The sequence below is a fragment of the Salmo salar genome, chromosome ssa03 (assembly GCF_905237065.1).
Source record: "Salmo salar chromosome ssa03, Ssal_v3.1, whole genome shotgun sequence".
Lineage (NCBI taxonomy): Eukaryota > Metazoa > Chordata > Actinopteri > Salmoniformes > Salmonidae > Salmo > Salmo salar.
Genome location: NC_059444.1, coordinates 33678985 through 33696358, shown reverse-complemented (window position 1 = coordinate 33696358; position 17374 = coordinate 33678985). Strand labels below are relative to the sequence as shown.

At 43.1% G+C, this 17374-nt stretch overlaps 1 protein-coding gene across 1 annotated transcript in view; it reads right to left on the bottom strand.

Moving 5' to 3' along the window:
• Positions 1-14636, bottom strand: part of LOC106599874 (protein Wnt-9a) — a 30955-nt gene extending 16319 nt beyond the window's left edge. Inside the window, exon 1 of the mRNA XM_014191225.2 lies at positions 14434-14636. Coding sequence (XP_014046700.1) covers positions 14434-14636 — 203 coding nt within the window. The remainder of the gene's footprint in view (positions 1-14433) is intronic.
• Between the last annotated feature and the right edge of the window lie 2738 nt (positions 14637-17374).

Below are 17374 nucleotides of genomic sequence, written 5' to 3'. Positions count from 1 at the left end.
CGCTAGCGACTAATACACTCAGAAGCGCTATTCTCTCCGGCATCTGCGTTTTTGTGCAGCCCCCAGGATGAATAGAGCTGCCTCAAGTAAAAAAAAATGGTCCAGGTCAGGGAAGTCGAATTTCTGAGTGACCGCCAATCTAATGTCAAAAAGTTATTTTTGGCTGTAAGTAATAATACAAAAAATTATGTAAGAAATAACACACCAAAAATAAAATACTGGGAGCTAGAAACAGGGTGAACGTGTCTGTCGGTGACATCTTATTGACTCATTACGCAGGGTGTGTGTGTGTGTATTTGTGTGTGTGTAGCCACACAGCCCTGGGACCCTGGTGGAAATAATGTATTGAAACTAAACGTTGCCGTCATCACCCTTCTGTGTTCGTGTCAGAGCCCCTACCATGACCCTGGCCTGCACTGCTGCTGCACTGGTTTATATTATGGCTGTTAATGTCGCTCTTCATCTGGGGTTTATAAAGGGTTTTTGAAAGTTTATTAAGGGTTACATGTGAAGGGGTAGTATAAGAACATTCAATCACATATTAGCAGCTTGATAATCCTTGATATCACATAATCTTTGGCCTAATACAATTGTTAATCTTAATGAGTATGTAATCACTAGGGATGTCAACGTTTATTGCCGTTTATTTTGTTGACGCCATTAATCGCGTCACCATTTCTTCACTGCATGGAAACTTTTAAGCACAGAACACAACACGGAACACAGCTACAATCAATGCCAGTCCCTTTTCCATCGCTGAAGACCGTGTGCCTCTAGCTAAAATCAGTTTTGTCCAATATTACCGGAGCTATTGTCTTATTTTCACACGCAGATTCTTGCATATGTTCCTAGCTACTTTAAATTACTTGTGGTATGCTATTCTTTGGTTTGATAACAAACAACATTGTTTAGCTAGTCATGTTACCTACTTAGCCAGCTAGCTAGCAACCTGATAACTTGACCACTAACTAGGGCTAGGCTATGCACACATTTGGATGGCACAAGAAGAATTCAAAAGGAATAGGCTACTCAAAGAGATGCTTCTTAGAGTGGAGTGTGTATGGAGTAAGTGAGAGAGAGAGAGAGAGAGAGAGAGAGAGAGAGAGAGAGAGAGAGAGAGAGAGGTGTAGGAGGGATGTAGGGTGTTGTAGGCATATGTGTGTAAAGTTATCTGAACAGTAAAGATGGTTACAGTGTTTTCATAACATTGTTGGATTTAAATGCTCTTTGTATCCATAGAGCCAGTTCTTTCTTCCTATTGTCACACTCATTTAGAATGCCTGAAGCTTTAACAGTACTTAAAACAGAGAGAGAGAGAGAGAGAGAGAGAGAGAGAGAAGGCCTACTTAAACATTGGGAGCATTAATAGCTGTATGTTACAGTGACTTTTGTGTCGTTTATGGTGAAAACGCTATTAAAACCTTCTAACATAGATCATTTTGTGTTTCCGTCCCTTACAATGAAAGTATGTCTGTAACTCAGTGCACTGCTTTTTAAATGGAAAAATCTTTCTTTAGTGCCCAATTTCTGCAAATTCTAAAATTGCGATTAGCTACAGAAAAGCATGCGATTAATCGGAAATATGCAAACACGTGCAGAGATTTTGGCTCGTCAGTCACACTTCACAACAGCTGTATGTAAAAAGGGTCGCTCAGTGCAAATTCTGCAGAGTCACATAAAAAAACACATGCTGTGACAGGGAGAGCTGCAGTGCAACACACTGTTCGCTCTGTAACAAACATGCTCTTTCTGTTGTGAACTACATGATGAATGTAAGAAGACAATGACTATTGCTATTTAGATCTCCACAGATTGTTCAGTAACAGTGTCAGGCTGTGTTGGATTTGATTGGCATACAATGATGCTGAGAGACCCCCCCCCTACTCCAATCAGATCAGTGCTTTTTTTAGACTGTACACCATTGGTTGTTTTGAGAGTTCCAATAGAGATTCGGGACAAGGCATTGCATACTACACTTGAGTATCATTATGTCCATTGCCCATGCATGGTTATTCTGGTTGCACTGGTTGGTCAGCAACATTGGTTGAAGGTTTTGTAACAAAGCTGACATGTCAGACAATTCAATAAACACATTCCTACATGTACGTGTGTGGGAGTTTGTTTTGTGAGGAGCACAATAGCACAACTGAACTGGGGCATATACGTTAAAGGTTAAAAGTCTTAACTACTTCAATTCTCCACTGCTTTTCATAGTTGAGGTCAGGTTCACTACAGCTTCTATATATCAAACATAGGCTACTGAAGGTTTGACAAATGTGCAGCTAGTGTGTACCCGTTCACCATCTCCACCCCACTTGACCAACAGGTTCTGTGTACGTACATGTGACTGCGTGTCTGCGTTTGTGTGCGCATGTGTGCAGCATTTGTACGTTTGCCTGCTTTTTGTGTGTCTGTGTGGGTGTGGGTGCATGTGCTGCTACTTAAAGTCAAGAATAATAGTGAAGACATCAAAACTATGAAATAACACATATTGAATCATGTAGTAACCAAAAAAAGTGTTCAACAAATCAAAATATATTTTACATTCTTCAAAGTAGACACCATTTGCCTTAATGACAGCTTGGAACAATTTTTTTTTACCTTTATTTAACTAGGCAAGTCAGTTAAGAACAAATTCTTATTTTCAACAACGGCCTGTTGTTCTGCCTTATTCAGGGGCAGAACGACAGATTATCAACTTGTCAGCTCAGGGATTTGATCTTGCAACCTTTCGGTTACTAGTCCAACTACTCTAACCACTAGCCTACCTGCCACCCCAACCTCTCAACAACAAGAGCATTTTGGGGGGGAACAATCATTTAGGCAACAGGGATCTCGATCCAGGAGGGAATGAAATATTTCTGTTGTAACCAAGAAGGTGGATCTTGACATCTAGCCACTTAGTTAGCAAGTTAGCAAACCAAATGCAGAGACAGAGCCCTGAGCTCGATTTAATTTATCTGACATATCTTAGATTTCTTATAGTTATACGTAACTTAAGCAGTGGCGTAGCACGCACTCCCGTCGGTATTTTAAAATACCCCCGGTACATGGTATAAACGGTATACCGTACAAGCCTAGTCTCAACTTGCTGGTGTCTTTAAGGTCAACTCCCTCCTCTCTCCCTCCCTGTCTCCCTTTCCTTCCCTACCCCCCTAGCTCCCCCTCTCCCCCTTTCTCTCTTTCCCTCTGCCTCCCCCTCCCATCTCCATCCCCTATCCCTCCCTCTCCCCTCACAAGGCTGCCTCCCCCCTCCTCTCCCCTTCCTCCTCCCTACCTACCCCCACAGGCCAATTTACTCTAAACAAATGCCAATCATTCCCTCCAGCTGTTGGCTCAAAACAAAGCCTGCTCCCAGACAAAGCGAACCACCCAGCTGTCTTACTAAAGGTAACCCAAAACAATGGCAGCCAGCCAGACAGACGTGTGAAAAGTGTGTAAGGCTAGCAGACACAACCATTGCCCGTATTTAAGCACTCCCCTGTCCATATAATCTTATTCAATATGATCAAAAAGGCCAAACTGATCCTATATCAGCACTCCTGTAAGACTGTTTGTAAATACAAACCCTTGGTTAGTATACCTTTCTCCCCTGACTGTTAGGGACAAACCCCCATGCTCACCTCAGAAAGGTGTAAATGTTGTCAAACCCTATGGTGGTAGCCAGGCTATTGTAAAGATGTAAGGGGGAGTTTTGAAAATAAAATCTGGGCTGGTGTGACCTTGCCCTGATCCATGTGTGTGCCTGTTTTTTCCTTCCCTTCCTCCCTCCTTCCCTCCTACCATTCCCCTGCTTGGTTTCCCCTTCCCTCCTCCATTGTATGCTTCAGCTAAATGCTCCCTGCAGGAAAAGAAGTGTCCTCCTCTCCTCAGAAATAAGGTTTTGGATTCACTTCAGACCACCCTGCCCAAAGCCCTCGTCCCATCTGGTGTCTCACAGGCCCTGCCAGAGGTAGTAGGAATGTCAGTGTGGTGTACTCCCTCTGGCCCAGCCTGAAACCAAGGCTGCTGCCGAGGCTATGTACTACCACTGACTGAACTGAAGCTCGAGTAATCGGGAAAAAAAACTACGTTTTGACTGTGGCATCCAGGTCATTGAATGTTGAATGTTGAATGTTTAGGTCCACATTTGATCTGTACTAGTGGAGATTAAACAACACGTGGTCCATTACAACTTGACGAACTCTACCAATGAACATCGCTTTGCAATTGTTGTCATCATACTTTGCATCATTATGTCCAAGTTGAGTCACAGTTCTGACATGTCCCATATAGGAAAGTGACTAGAGGGTCAGAGATGACATCGTGCTTGGTCACTTCCTTTGTGGGTCAGCTGTTGAAGATTCCGTCCTCACCCCCTCTACGACTTAGTGAACAAGATTGTGTAGTGTTAACAGACTATGCATCATATCTTCCTCATTCGGGGAGGTGCATTACTCAAACGATAATGCCTTACTGAAATGTGAAGTGATATTGGTCTGTTTTGGCACAGAGAGGATCTGTCATGTGTCCTGCGAGTGTACAGTATCAATCTCAGGCTATAACCGTATCACTCAATCCTCTCTCAACCAATGGCTAATCTTAGCTTTACCTTCTCAATAACCATTTACTCTTTCCCCCATATCTGGCTGAAATTACATGTGAAATGGAAACCTTTATTTAACCAGGTAGGCCAGTTGAGAACAAGTTCTCATTTACAACTGTGACCTGGACAAGATAAAGCAAAGCAGTGCGACAAAAACAACAACACAGAGTTACACATAAACAAACGTACAGTCAATAACACAATAGAAAAGAAAAATAGAAAAATCTATTACAATTTAGCATTAATACTGGAGTGATAGATGTGCAGATGATGATGTGCAAGTAGAGATACTGGGGTGCAAAAGAGCAAGAGGGTAAGTAATGATATGGGGATGAAGTAGTTGGGTGTGCTATTTACAGATTGGCTGTGTACAGGTACAGTGATCGGTAAACTGCTCTAACAGCTGATGATTAGTTAGAGAGGGAGATATAAGACTTCAGCTTCAGAGATTTTTGCAATTTGTTCCAGTCATTGGCAGCAGAGAACTGGAAGGAAAGGCGGCCAAAGGAAGTGTTGGCTTTGGAGATGACCAGTGCAATATACCTGCTGGAGCGCGTGCTACGGGTGGGTGTTGCAATGGTGACCAGTGAGCTGAGATAAGGCGGGGCTTTACCTAGCAAAGACTTATAGATGACCTGGAGCCAGTGGGTTTGGCAACGGATATGTAGTGAGGGCCAGCCAACGAGGGCAGTGGTGGGTGGTATATGGGGCTTTGGTGACAAAACGGATGGCACTGTGATAGACTACATCCAGTTTGCTGAGTAGAGTGTTGGGGGCTATCGCCGAAGTCAAGGATCGGTAGGACAGTCAGTTTTACGAGGGTATGATTGGCAGCATGAGTGAAGGAGGCTTTGTTGTGAAATAGGAAGCCGATTCTAGATTTAATTTTGGATTGGAGATGCTTAATGTGAGTCTGGAAGGAGAGTTTACAGTCTAACCAGACACCTAGGTATTTGTAGTTGTCCACATATTCTAGGTCAGAACTGTCCCGAGTAGTGATGCTAGTCGGGCAAACTTAGTTTTACTAGCATTTAAAAGCAGTTGGAGGCCACGGAAGGAGTGTTGCATGGCGTTGAAGCTCGTTTGGAGGTTTGTTAGCACAGTGTCCAAAGAAGGGGCAGATGTATACAGAATGGTGTCGTCTGCGTAGAGGTGGATCAGAGAATCACCATCAGCAAGCGCGACATCATTGATATATACAGAGAAAAGAGTCGGCCTGAGAATTGAACCCTGTGGCACCACCATAGAGACTGCCAGAGGTCCAGACAACAGGCCCTCCGATTTGACACACTGAACTCTATCTGAGAAGTGGTTGGTGAACCAGGCGAGACAGTCATTTAAGAAGCCAAGGTTATTGATCACTATTTTGTTGCTGAGAATTATTCTGCACAGCAGCAAATGCAAACTTGTAGTGTATTCAAGTTTTAAAAAGGCTTCTAAAGTTTGTAATTTCCACTTTAAAATGTCCAACTTTATTTGCCCTAACGGAAAATGTATCAACGCCTACAAAAAAATGCCCATTAATTATAATCCCCATAATATTTCCTGTTGCTGCAGGATTCTTTTCCTTCTGTAGCAAACTGGCTCAAATTAAGATCCTACATATGTAGGATGTACTGTACAGCAGTCAGGACCACTCCCCCCTACCAGAGAGTCATTATGAACCTGACCTACTGTATACTTTTTAATCCAGCAAATTAAATACATCACCTTTTGCTAGACATCAGCAGAGTATTCTTTCCCAACCTTTTTTTCAAAATTCTACCCTGATCTGAACTGTTGGCTCTGTTCAACGTGCAATGCTGGGTGCTGACTGCACTGTAGACCCTAGCCATTGAGCGGTCGGTAATGTATTCATAAAGGGTTGGTTGGGGAATGGGAGCATGGAGCTTGGTAAGAGGTTTAACTACAATGTGAGAACTCAAGTCTCCTAGGGTCAGCGGCTCAATTGTAGTCACTGTGTGACTGGCACAGATTGGGCGCAACGCAACAGTGTCCGCATGACTCCCCTGTTCTAGCCTATGCCATGGTACAGAGCAGCGCAGGGCACCCCTGTACCAGCACACCAACTGACCGACGCACCAAACACGCTCAGTCACGGCACACATTCATACACACCCACCCCATTCAGATACACACACCCCAGTCACACAAACGCACGCACGCGCACACACACACACACGAGCTACGAGAATCAGATAGAAAGGGAACCAGTGTATTTCAAAAGTGTACTTTTAAATAAGACTCTGTACATACTCTGTACAGCAAGTAATTGGTTATGTAGGTTATAGATTTGTAACGCACACATTTATTAATTTACTCTTACTGTAGAGTGAGCACTTCCCAGGGGTAATCCAAGCATGTAATGTCAAACCACTATCAAAAAAACAGTAGCTGTGGGCCTCCAGAGTGGCACAGGGGTCTAAGGCACTGCATCACAGTGCTAGAGGCGTCACTACAGACCTGGGATCGATCCCCGGCTGTATCACAACCAGCCATGATCGGCAGTCCTATAGGGCGGCGCAGAATTGGCCCATTTACTTGGCTCATCGCACTCTAGTGACTCCTTGTGGCGGGCCGGGTGCCTGCAGGCTGACCACGGTTTAAGCTGGCGGGTGTTAAGGAGCACAGTTTGTCGGGTCATGTTTCGGAGGACACATGACTCGACCTTCGCCTCCCGAGCCCGCTGGGGAGTTGCAGCGATGAGACGATTGAAATTTGGGAGAAAAAGGGGGTAAAAAAATAAATGAACAGTAGCTGGTTTCAACCATGCATTAGTAACTGCAAGTGGCTAAGTTTAGTCATATTATTAACGGTTATTTACAGTTGCTAATGAAAGATGACAAGGTTTCCTTTCTTCTCTCTCTCTCTGGGAATTCAAATTAGAATGGCTGAAAAGCCAGCAGAAGGGAAATTCAATACTCAAGCTGTAACGCCACCAAGGGTGGTAGTGGTACAGTATATTTACATTTTAGTCATTTAGCAGACACTCTTATCCAGAGCGACTTACAGTGGTGAATGCATACATTTCATTTCATGCATTTTTTTTACATTTTTTTTGTACTGGCCCCCTGTGGGAATCGAACCCACAACCCTGGAATTGCAAACACCATGCTCTACCAACTGAGCCACTGCACTGCAGTCTTAGTAGAAACATGAATTAATTCATTCATTCATTCATTCATTCATGTGATCAACTACCATCCTGTAGCTACACACTGGTTATAACATCAAGGTACTAACCATTGGTTACAACTGGAAGAGATGTCATTTTGTCTCACCTTACATACATCCGCCTGCATTCAATCTAGTCATAATGAGATTCTTATGGTGTTCCATATGGGCAAGAATCATCACACACTGAGACTTTATCACCCAATTATATATACATTTCCTCTGTGCTGACTGCCTGCATGGCAAGACTGCATGTATCACACACACACACACACACACACACACACACACACACACACACACACACACACACACACACCAGCATGCTCCCACAGACTAGGGTAAAGGAGGAAATTGGCCTGTGGTTAAGGACGGACAACATATGACATGGCAAACCCGCTAATTAACGTCAGATCATCAATCTCAGACCAATAAAAGTATTATGATTCTATATTGGCTTTCCTGTTTTGCAAATTATCCTTGTCGAGGCTATGTCCCAAGTCCCATCTGTAAAGAACATCATGTGTCTAACTCTGTATACCTTCTCTTACCAATGAGAATATGTTTCCATTCCATATCTGTGGACTACCCAGCCATGAAGTACACAGCTGACTGGTAAGGGCTGGATAGGAGCAGCAGCCGCTCCCTCCTTTTAAAAGCCAATATTTCTTAACTGTGGTCGGTCTCGGCATGCTGACGATACCAGAACCTTAAGCCCTTCGGATGTGAGTGGGCCAACACACATTTTAAAGACCTTCCCAAATGCAATAACAATGTAATCTTCAACACATACAGTAGAACCATGTCATTATACTGCACAGTGTGTATCCAGACTATCCACTGCCCAAGCCACTGCAGACACCATCCATTAAAACCTTCACAACAAAGGTATGTGAGTATATAAACCTCCAAATAATTCATTTCTAAAAAATATAATTACAATCTCACTCCAACAGGCAACATTTGGTAGAGGAACCATTTCCATGGCAGACTGCCTTAACCTGCTTATTCAAGGAGCAATCGTGGAGTGAAATGAATTATTCCTTTTACAGCACAATACAGCAAGGCCCTGCTATGAGTGAGTTAAGTTGAAAGACATTGGGCATCCAAGTGGATCAAATAATGCATTTTGACCACAACTAAGCATACATGAAACCATTTTATCCTGAATTTGAATTTACACAGTGTCCGGTGCCTTTAGATTTGGCTGTTTTCACATCTCATTTCCCACTCTCCTAAGGTTACACAAAGCGGTTATAAAGTGCTGATTGAGACCCATCCTGGGCTCCACAAAGAGGCTGCTCCCCCTTGTGGTGGCCAGCACTCCCTTCACCAGGTTGACTGAGCGGACATAGACCAAACACTACACAGTGAAAACTCTAACTCATAAGACAAGCTGGAAACAATACTGTGCCAAATATATTAGGTCAGACAGAAATACAAAGATAACAAAGCTCTCTCTCTCTGTATTCACAAAGGGCATAACACAAAGGGTTTAAGCTAAGACTCCAGCAGGTTTGCGCGGTGTGATCTCACCACCAGCCAGACTCCATGTGATCACAGTTAACCCCAGGCAGCCAGCGGTGAGAGAGAATCCTATCTTCTTGGCTCACGGTAAAGTGATACCCTTTGAGGTGTGGCTGCAGCCACAGGATATCCTCTGATGTTGGGAAATCCCTCTATCCCAGGCAGGGAGCCGCTCCCCACCCTGCCTGTGCCCTGCCTGTGCCCTGCCTGTGAGCTACTCTAGCATCAGGGCTAATCAGTGCTTAAGGCATCTGTAATGAGAAGCCCGCCACCACTGTCTGCCAGCCTAGCCCCACGCCGACGTCAGCCCTGAGCCCACACTCACTCTTGATGACTGGTAATCACCCGGCATCTCTCCACAAACCACTGGGATACTAACAGCAGCACTCCCATTAACCAGTAGACTGGGGTGGGAGCAGGAGGGAAGTGTTTAAATGGAGACTGACTGTTGAGTAGACTATAACCTCTTGTTTCATCTCCATGCAACACTGAAAACCAACCAACTAGTGTTCGAACGCGGGTCTTCCGCCCACCACAACTGTTTTAGCGAGCTGAGCTAAAGCCTAGGCATTAACACTGGAGAATGTAGAGAAGCAGCACAGTGAATCTATTGCAGGCTATGAATGAATCTGCTTTATGGCATTGTATTAGGTAAATTACCACTCTCTTAATAACGAGGCTGAAAACTATAGGTGGACATGACCTTTGGTAGCTTGAACTGAGGGCAGGGTACATGAAGCTGTCGCAGAAATAGTGATTGGTGATTCACCATAGCTGTGGGTAGGATTCCTGTATATGCCGCAGCATGTGAACTAAATAAAAACAAAGTCGGTTTTAGTCAGTTTAAGACTTGCATTGAACGCAGTTAACAAAACCACAAATTGCCTTTATATGGGCCAAAAGTAGCGTATAAATGAACGGAGTTCGCTTGTTTAACAGCATCTTGCTGAAACTCCTTAACAGGAACCCTTCAGTCGGGGTTAACTAAGTGAACAATCTCACTCTTTCCCTTCCTTCTTGAAAATACCACCCAACAAAGAATATTCCCTCAAGGTACAATTTGGTCAAAGCCAAAGAATGAAACTGCAGCAAACTTCCCCAATAGTAAGCCTAATGATACTGGGATGTGAGTGAGAGGCAGCACCTGCCACAACAGGCTGAACAGGGGAAAGTAAATGAGTGCTCACATTCTTGTGGCAAAGGATGACAATTTGAGCGGGTGCTTGACTACGCTAGGAATCCTGCCCCGCCCTCTGCCGCTGCAGACTGCGGGCAACAGAGACGGTGTTTATGTTACACTTACACTCCACCGCACTCTGGAAATTGGGTATGCAACATCGACCATCTATATTGAGTAAATCAGTACCCAGGAAGAGGGCCGGAGGATGTGCTGTCCTCGTGCTCATGGCAGATATTTATTTGAACAAGAGTGTGTTAGTATGTATACTTCACTCAATGTCAGCCATCCCAGGGCTGCGTGTGTGTGTGTGTGTGTGTGTGTGTGTGTGTGTGTGTGTGTGTGTGTGTGTGTGTGTGTGTGTGTGTGTGTGTGTGTGTGTGTGTGTGTGTGTGTGTGTGTGTGTGTGTGTGTGTTGCACAGTGTCAATGGTGTCTGGTTTCTAGCTTAGCTTTGGGGAAGTAGCAGTAAGATGTTGCGTGTATCTATGTCACCTGGGCCGGGTCTCTCTGTTTGTCTCATGATCTCTGGCTTAAAGTGTTCAATCATCCACTGACAATCATCTCCATCATCCTCAGGACATAAGTCTGGACTTGTATCCTCATACCAGATGACCCTTTGCACTTCCAAGGCCACAGATCAGATTGATTAGAAGGAATTGGAAAGCTCTACCTGAATAAGTAGACAGCTTTAAACGGAGTGACAGTTTTGCGCTTCTTAATTGTATGCAACTGGCTAGTTACTGAGGGCCATTGGTAGTGTTGCTGGATGGTTATGATCTACCACTATCACTAAGTCTCTATGCCTCTAAAAGTGAGAGAGAGTGAGAGAGTGAGAGTGTGAGAGAGAGTGAGAGAGAGTGAGAGAGAGAGAGAGAGAGAGAGAGAGAGAGAGAGAGAGAGAGAGAGAGAGAGAGAGAGAGAGAGAGAATTTTCACGCCTCAAGACAGCATAGCAGTCCAAGTCCTTCAGTCAAAACTAGAATAGGTCTGAACACCACAGTAAAAAAGTAAAAACACTAAGTAATGACAGTTACCCTAAAATGAAGAGGTGACATATGTTTATTATCTGCAATAACATGTCTGATTTACGGTGATAATAACTTCCTCTAGTACCTGTCAGGGGACTTAACCTTTTGAGAAGTGACACATTAGGACTAAATGAACACCCCTATTATTTCAAACAACTTCTGGCAACTCAAACCACGAACGTTATCCAAAAAGTCATTATTTCCAAACAGAACTATTCCTTCCACCCTAGTCCACTTTGTCCAGTCCTCCCTAATTGATTGGTTTCCTTACATGAGATCTGAAAGATCCAATTCAGCTGCCCCGGAGGCCTAACAAACCAGTTTACAACTTCATAATGTCCACAACAGGTCCTGGGGGGCCCGTCCCCGTGTTCCCCCACTGGTTCACAGCTAAATGATGTCCTTATCACCTAATACCCCTGGAACTACTGCTGGTGTCATCACTCACTCTCATCACTCTACAGTTAAAACAGCCACAATATTTCGGTGCTGCCAGTCGTTCCAATGTGTTTGGGTGCATGACTCACCTCAACTTCATAACAAGTATTGTTTGCAACACAAGGGGGTATCGATTACTGCCGTCGTCAACATTGTCTGCCTACCGCAGACAGAATGTGAGAACGATATATCTGTGTTCGTTGGTAGAATAAAGGATCCATTAAAAAAGAATATCAAGATTCGGACTGAACTCTCTCGTAGTTGCTGTGAGATTGCAGGTGCCCACTGAAAACAGAACACAACCTGGGAAGGAGCCTTCTGTTATAGCATAGTTACACAAGAGCTTTGAAGGTCCTGTTGATATTGCATTCATTTGAGCTATCCTTAGGGTTCATTGACAGGTTAATAGTCTTCAGAAGAAGTCTGAAGGATAATGAATGAAATTCGTCAGAATGGACAAAGGCTGCTAGCAACCTCGGTATATTGAGGTGCAGGCTACACCTTTAAAAAAAACAAGGCGTTGCGTGGGAATAACGTTTTTAAGTGCTCATTAAATTTTAAAAAATACTGTCCTTGACATGAGATTATCTCATAAGATTTGGAAATGAACTATACATTCAGGACACATTATTTATTGTGTTTTAAACTGTTTTTAAACTTAGTGGGTGTGTGAACCCAACACCAGAATTCTCTCTATCCCGATGTTTATGCTGGATGGGGAATTTTCTCTGCAAGCTGAAGAGACGTTTCATCCACCGGTTGAGCTGCATTTCTTTATTGTTACCAGCTGTTGCGACTGAAGCCTACACTCACCTTTCGCTCCATGTCTGTTTTCAGAGCCGACTTACAATAGTATTACAAGTGTTTCAACAAAATATTCACACAGATTTCTGCTACCAGTCATTTAAATATGCCTGGTATTAATGTCTGAGTAATGAGCATACCTGTATCTCTAGCTTTCGGGATCACCTTTCTGTTAAACAACACTTAGGGCCTGAATGGGTTGTCAAAACTAGTCTCGAGGAACCCCTCTGAAAAGGGTCTTCGAGGAACCCCAGTGTGAAGGTTCAAATTGGAACCTTTTTGTGATGGGTGAGATTCAATTTGGAACTTTTTTAATAATATATTGTAGATGTGGCAGCCTAACAGAAGATTTACATGTTTTCTCTCTGAAAAATGTAGTTCATATAATCTGATTGTGATAAGTTTCCATGACTTTGTCCACACAGGGCATCTGAACACACAAAACACATTTTCATGATTTTCATTATATTTTGGGTGTTTTATTTCACTTTTGTACACCTGTTGTGTTCCCTGTTGTGTTAAAAAATGACCGATCATTAGAAATTCTCTCTCTTTTTGTGATGGGTGAGATTCAATTTGGAACTTTTTTAATAATATATTGTAGATGTGGCAGCCTATCAGAAGATTGGAGCCATGGCTTATTTGAGGCGTGGCTTTTCAGACAGTTATTTTTGGCCACCCGTTAGAGTGAATGTCATTCCTGTTCACTATGTTAAGTTTGTGCACTGCAAATTTAAATGTTCCTTGAATATTAACGCATATGACATATTCTAATATAATATTAACAATGTTGATTACATGTAGTAATAAAGCATTAACCATTCCAACTGGGGGATTTGCATAGGAACTCATACACCTCTGTAAGCAGCAAGTTGAAGCTACAAAAGTGTCAGTGTTCATCATTAACATGTAATGACAATACAACAGAACAGGAATGACATTTACTCTAATAGGTGGCCAAAATAGATCTATCTAAAAGCCACACCGCTACTAAGGCAAACCTCCAGTCCAGGGTTCCTCCAGGAACACCCTTTGACACATTGAAACATTGAAGGTTCCTCCAAGAACCCCTCAACTAATGGAAGATGCAAATATGAACCACTGACCACATGTTGTTCCTAACGGAACTCCAGGTGTTCCTTGAGGATCTCCAGGGTTCCTCCAGCCACCACTAATTCTAAGTGTGTTTGAGAACCCCCAACCCCTCCCTATCCCTTTAAAAATCTGCTTCGGCATACACTTTCGGTAGCCTGAGCTATTACACTGGTCAGTTAAATCAACCATTTCAACGCGACGGAATCATCTCACGTCAACCTGCTCTCACCGCCGGTTGTGACAGCCTACTGCGCTACACAGGTGCTGTTGAACTGACAGTTCTATGCAACAACGTTGGAGATACTTGAAACAAATCACAATGTAGCTACAAGGACACCAGTATCTGATTAATTTGCAACGCATTTGATTTTAGAGGAAACATCAACAGTGATGAATGTAAGAAGTTTCATTGGATACTTATTATTTTCTGCCATATTTAGGACTGCGCGATACGAAAGTAGAAACATTTCAATGAACGGTAGGCTAATATGAGTAACGTAATTTATCCGGTCTATCAAAGTTGATCTAAGAGCGCATGACATATCTCGGAACAAACTCAAATCAATGACAGTGTCATGAACATGTGGATGGATCCAGTGCCTACCCGAAATACGCTGTGGTCGGTCCGGGCAAGTTGAAAAGGTACACTATAACTGTGAACGATAACCATCCCAGGAGTAGGTGTCCATCCAGCATTTTGCTGCGGCTCCAAGGCAGATCATTTCGTTTCTCCTGAGTAGCTGTGTAAAATCCCTTGTTGTACGTTCGGCACTTCTTATACAGAGAGGAATTTTGCGCTCCTCCCATTAGCAGAGAGCAAGTCTGAGTGAGGGAGAGAGAGAGAAGGAGTGGGTAACAGAGAGAAACAGAGAAAGAGAGAGAGAGAGAGCACTTGCTTTGTGGAGCTGATTGTTAGAGATTATAATTATACATTATGTTCAATATTCAATATTTTACATTATGAAATCAATGATATTGTGAAATGTTTCCAAATGTGCGCAGGCACGAGCATGCACACACAACCACAGCCTTACTTTACAGACTGACAATAGACCTTTTAATTTAAAAGTATTTGTTATAACCCAACAATATTATTTTTATGGAGTAATTTCCTTGCATACAGACAGTAGGCCTAATGAACTTTGAAACTGGGTGAACTTGTCAAGAGCATGTTTAGGACCTTTGAAGTATAAGCTAGTGAAGTCAACAACACCTGATTTTGACATTCATGAGCTGTCCCTCTGTGTTGGAAGGTGTCCAGTAGTCGTTGTGCAGCATGCTAACTGAGGTCAGCTGAGCAGAGGTGTCAGTCTGCTATATCCTTCGTTTTTACTGCCAATTGGTCAATGACATGTCATTTCTGGAATGGCAAGCTAGCCTTTAGGGGCTAGGGGTTGTGCAATAGTTGCATGTAGCCTAGCCTACACTACTAAATGGCTTGGCTTGGAAAAGTTTATGCATTACCTATTTTTCACTGAATCATCACTTCTATTGCTACGGTATTCTGTGTAGCAGTGACTACACTGACTATACCAAACATGAGATGAGATGCCCCCCTCCAATGATTTACACGGTTGTGTCAAGTTTGCTGGATGTCCTTTGGGTGGTGGACCATTCTTGATACACACGGGAAACTGCTGAGCATGATAAACCCAGCAGCGTTGCAGATCTTAGAACAAACCGAAGCGCCCGGTACCTACTACCATGCCCCATTCAAAGGCACTACAATATTTTGTCTTTTTCATTCACCCTCTGAATGGAACACATACACAATCCACGTCTCAATTGTCTCACGGCTTGAAAATCCCTCTTTAACCTGTCTCCTCCCCTTCATCTACTCTGATTGAAGTGGATTTAACAAGTGACATCAATAAGGGAACATACGTGATCATCTGGATTCACCTGGTCAGTCTGTCATGGAAAGAGCAGGTGTTCTTAATGTTTTGTATTCTCAGTTGGCACTATATGCTCATTCAAAATGTGTTCTGGTGCTGGGAAAATCTGTCAAAAAGATATTATGGACGAATATAATCGCCCATGTTGCTCTGCTCCCAAAAGTGAATGTATTGTCTACACGGAGAGAAACACTGTTTAGATCACCTGCAGAAGCCTGCAGCTGGCCTGCATATGTATAGCGAAAACATAATATATCACAGACAGTATAACCTTTATTCATTCTTTTTGGTTAAATATTCTCCACCTACATCAAAGATCAGTGTATGTGCCTATAGCATTTGTGGAATATCCTTTTCAGTGTTATTTCTCACAAGAGAAGAAAACTTAACTAAGTTTGAACTGAACTAGGTACAAACTGAACTAAGTACGGTTCATTTGTAGTTCGCAACTGCATGTGCAAAGCATATTTCTTTAGGCTAATATTTCGCAAGAGCAGAAGATGGAACCTTTTATTAGTAATCAGAAATTCATACTCAAAGCCATAAATCAATAGGATTTTGGCAAGCATGCTTAGGAAAAGATTGTCTATGCTCGTTCTGGTACTTCTATTCCGATCTATAGTATTCGGTTGCATAATAGAAACTTTCGTCGTCATAATTTTACACACGTAATCAATACATTGGATGATTTTCAGACGCATTAGGATCGTCGTTTTGTTTTTAACAGTAACCTGCTGCATGACATCTTGTGCGCCCACACTTTAATCTATGAAGCTAGGAGTAAAAGATAGATATGGATCTGGGCTTGGGAATGATCCAGCTTTCTTATCCTAGCCTGCACTTGGGGAAAACTCATGCCAGAACCGGGGATGAAGTCTATTCATCCCCCAAATTAAACAATACATCCCCATTCATCCCAAAGATCACAGTAACGTTCACACCTGTACCAGGAACAGCCAAGCTTCTGCCAAGTTTCTGTTTACCGAATGGCCAGTTCTGCTAGATAGACAAGCATCAAAAATAAGGGGATAAGAGTGAATGAGAAATGAGTCCAAGGAAGTGTTGTGCTTGGTATGATTACATACAGGTGTCCATTTGCATCCCACTTTTGTCCGTCAGTTCAGTTCTGAATCTGCGCCCCAGTAAGCGAGAGGTCCCCGGTCTGCTTCTTATTAACACCTTGTTTAAAGGAGATCAGCTGGAGGGTTTGTCGGCTACAGTACATGACAAGAATGAACAGTAATCCTGGCAGGCATTACCCACTGGTCCTGCATGTCTGGTGAGTGGGGTAATTGATTCCCACACCCTGCTTACGTTAAATGCTCGCCGTTCTCATTACACCAGACTGAGAAACCAGGAAAACAGTCCTTCTCTGGTGTGTGTTTGTGTGTGTCAGTACTTTTCCCTTAAACGTGTTGCAACTACTCTACCCTACTCCTCTGTTCTTTACTCCTCTTGACTTTAAGCTCTCTCTCTCTCTCTCTCTCTCTCTCTCTCTCTCTCTCTCTCTCTCTCTCACTCACACACACACACACACACACACACCTCTGATATGGCGGATATGATGCCTGACTGAATTTTTTTCATCAATTTGTTATGCCTTTTGCATTGAGGAACATGAATAATATAAATGATTTTGTACGTCGAAAT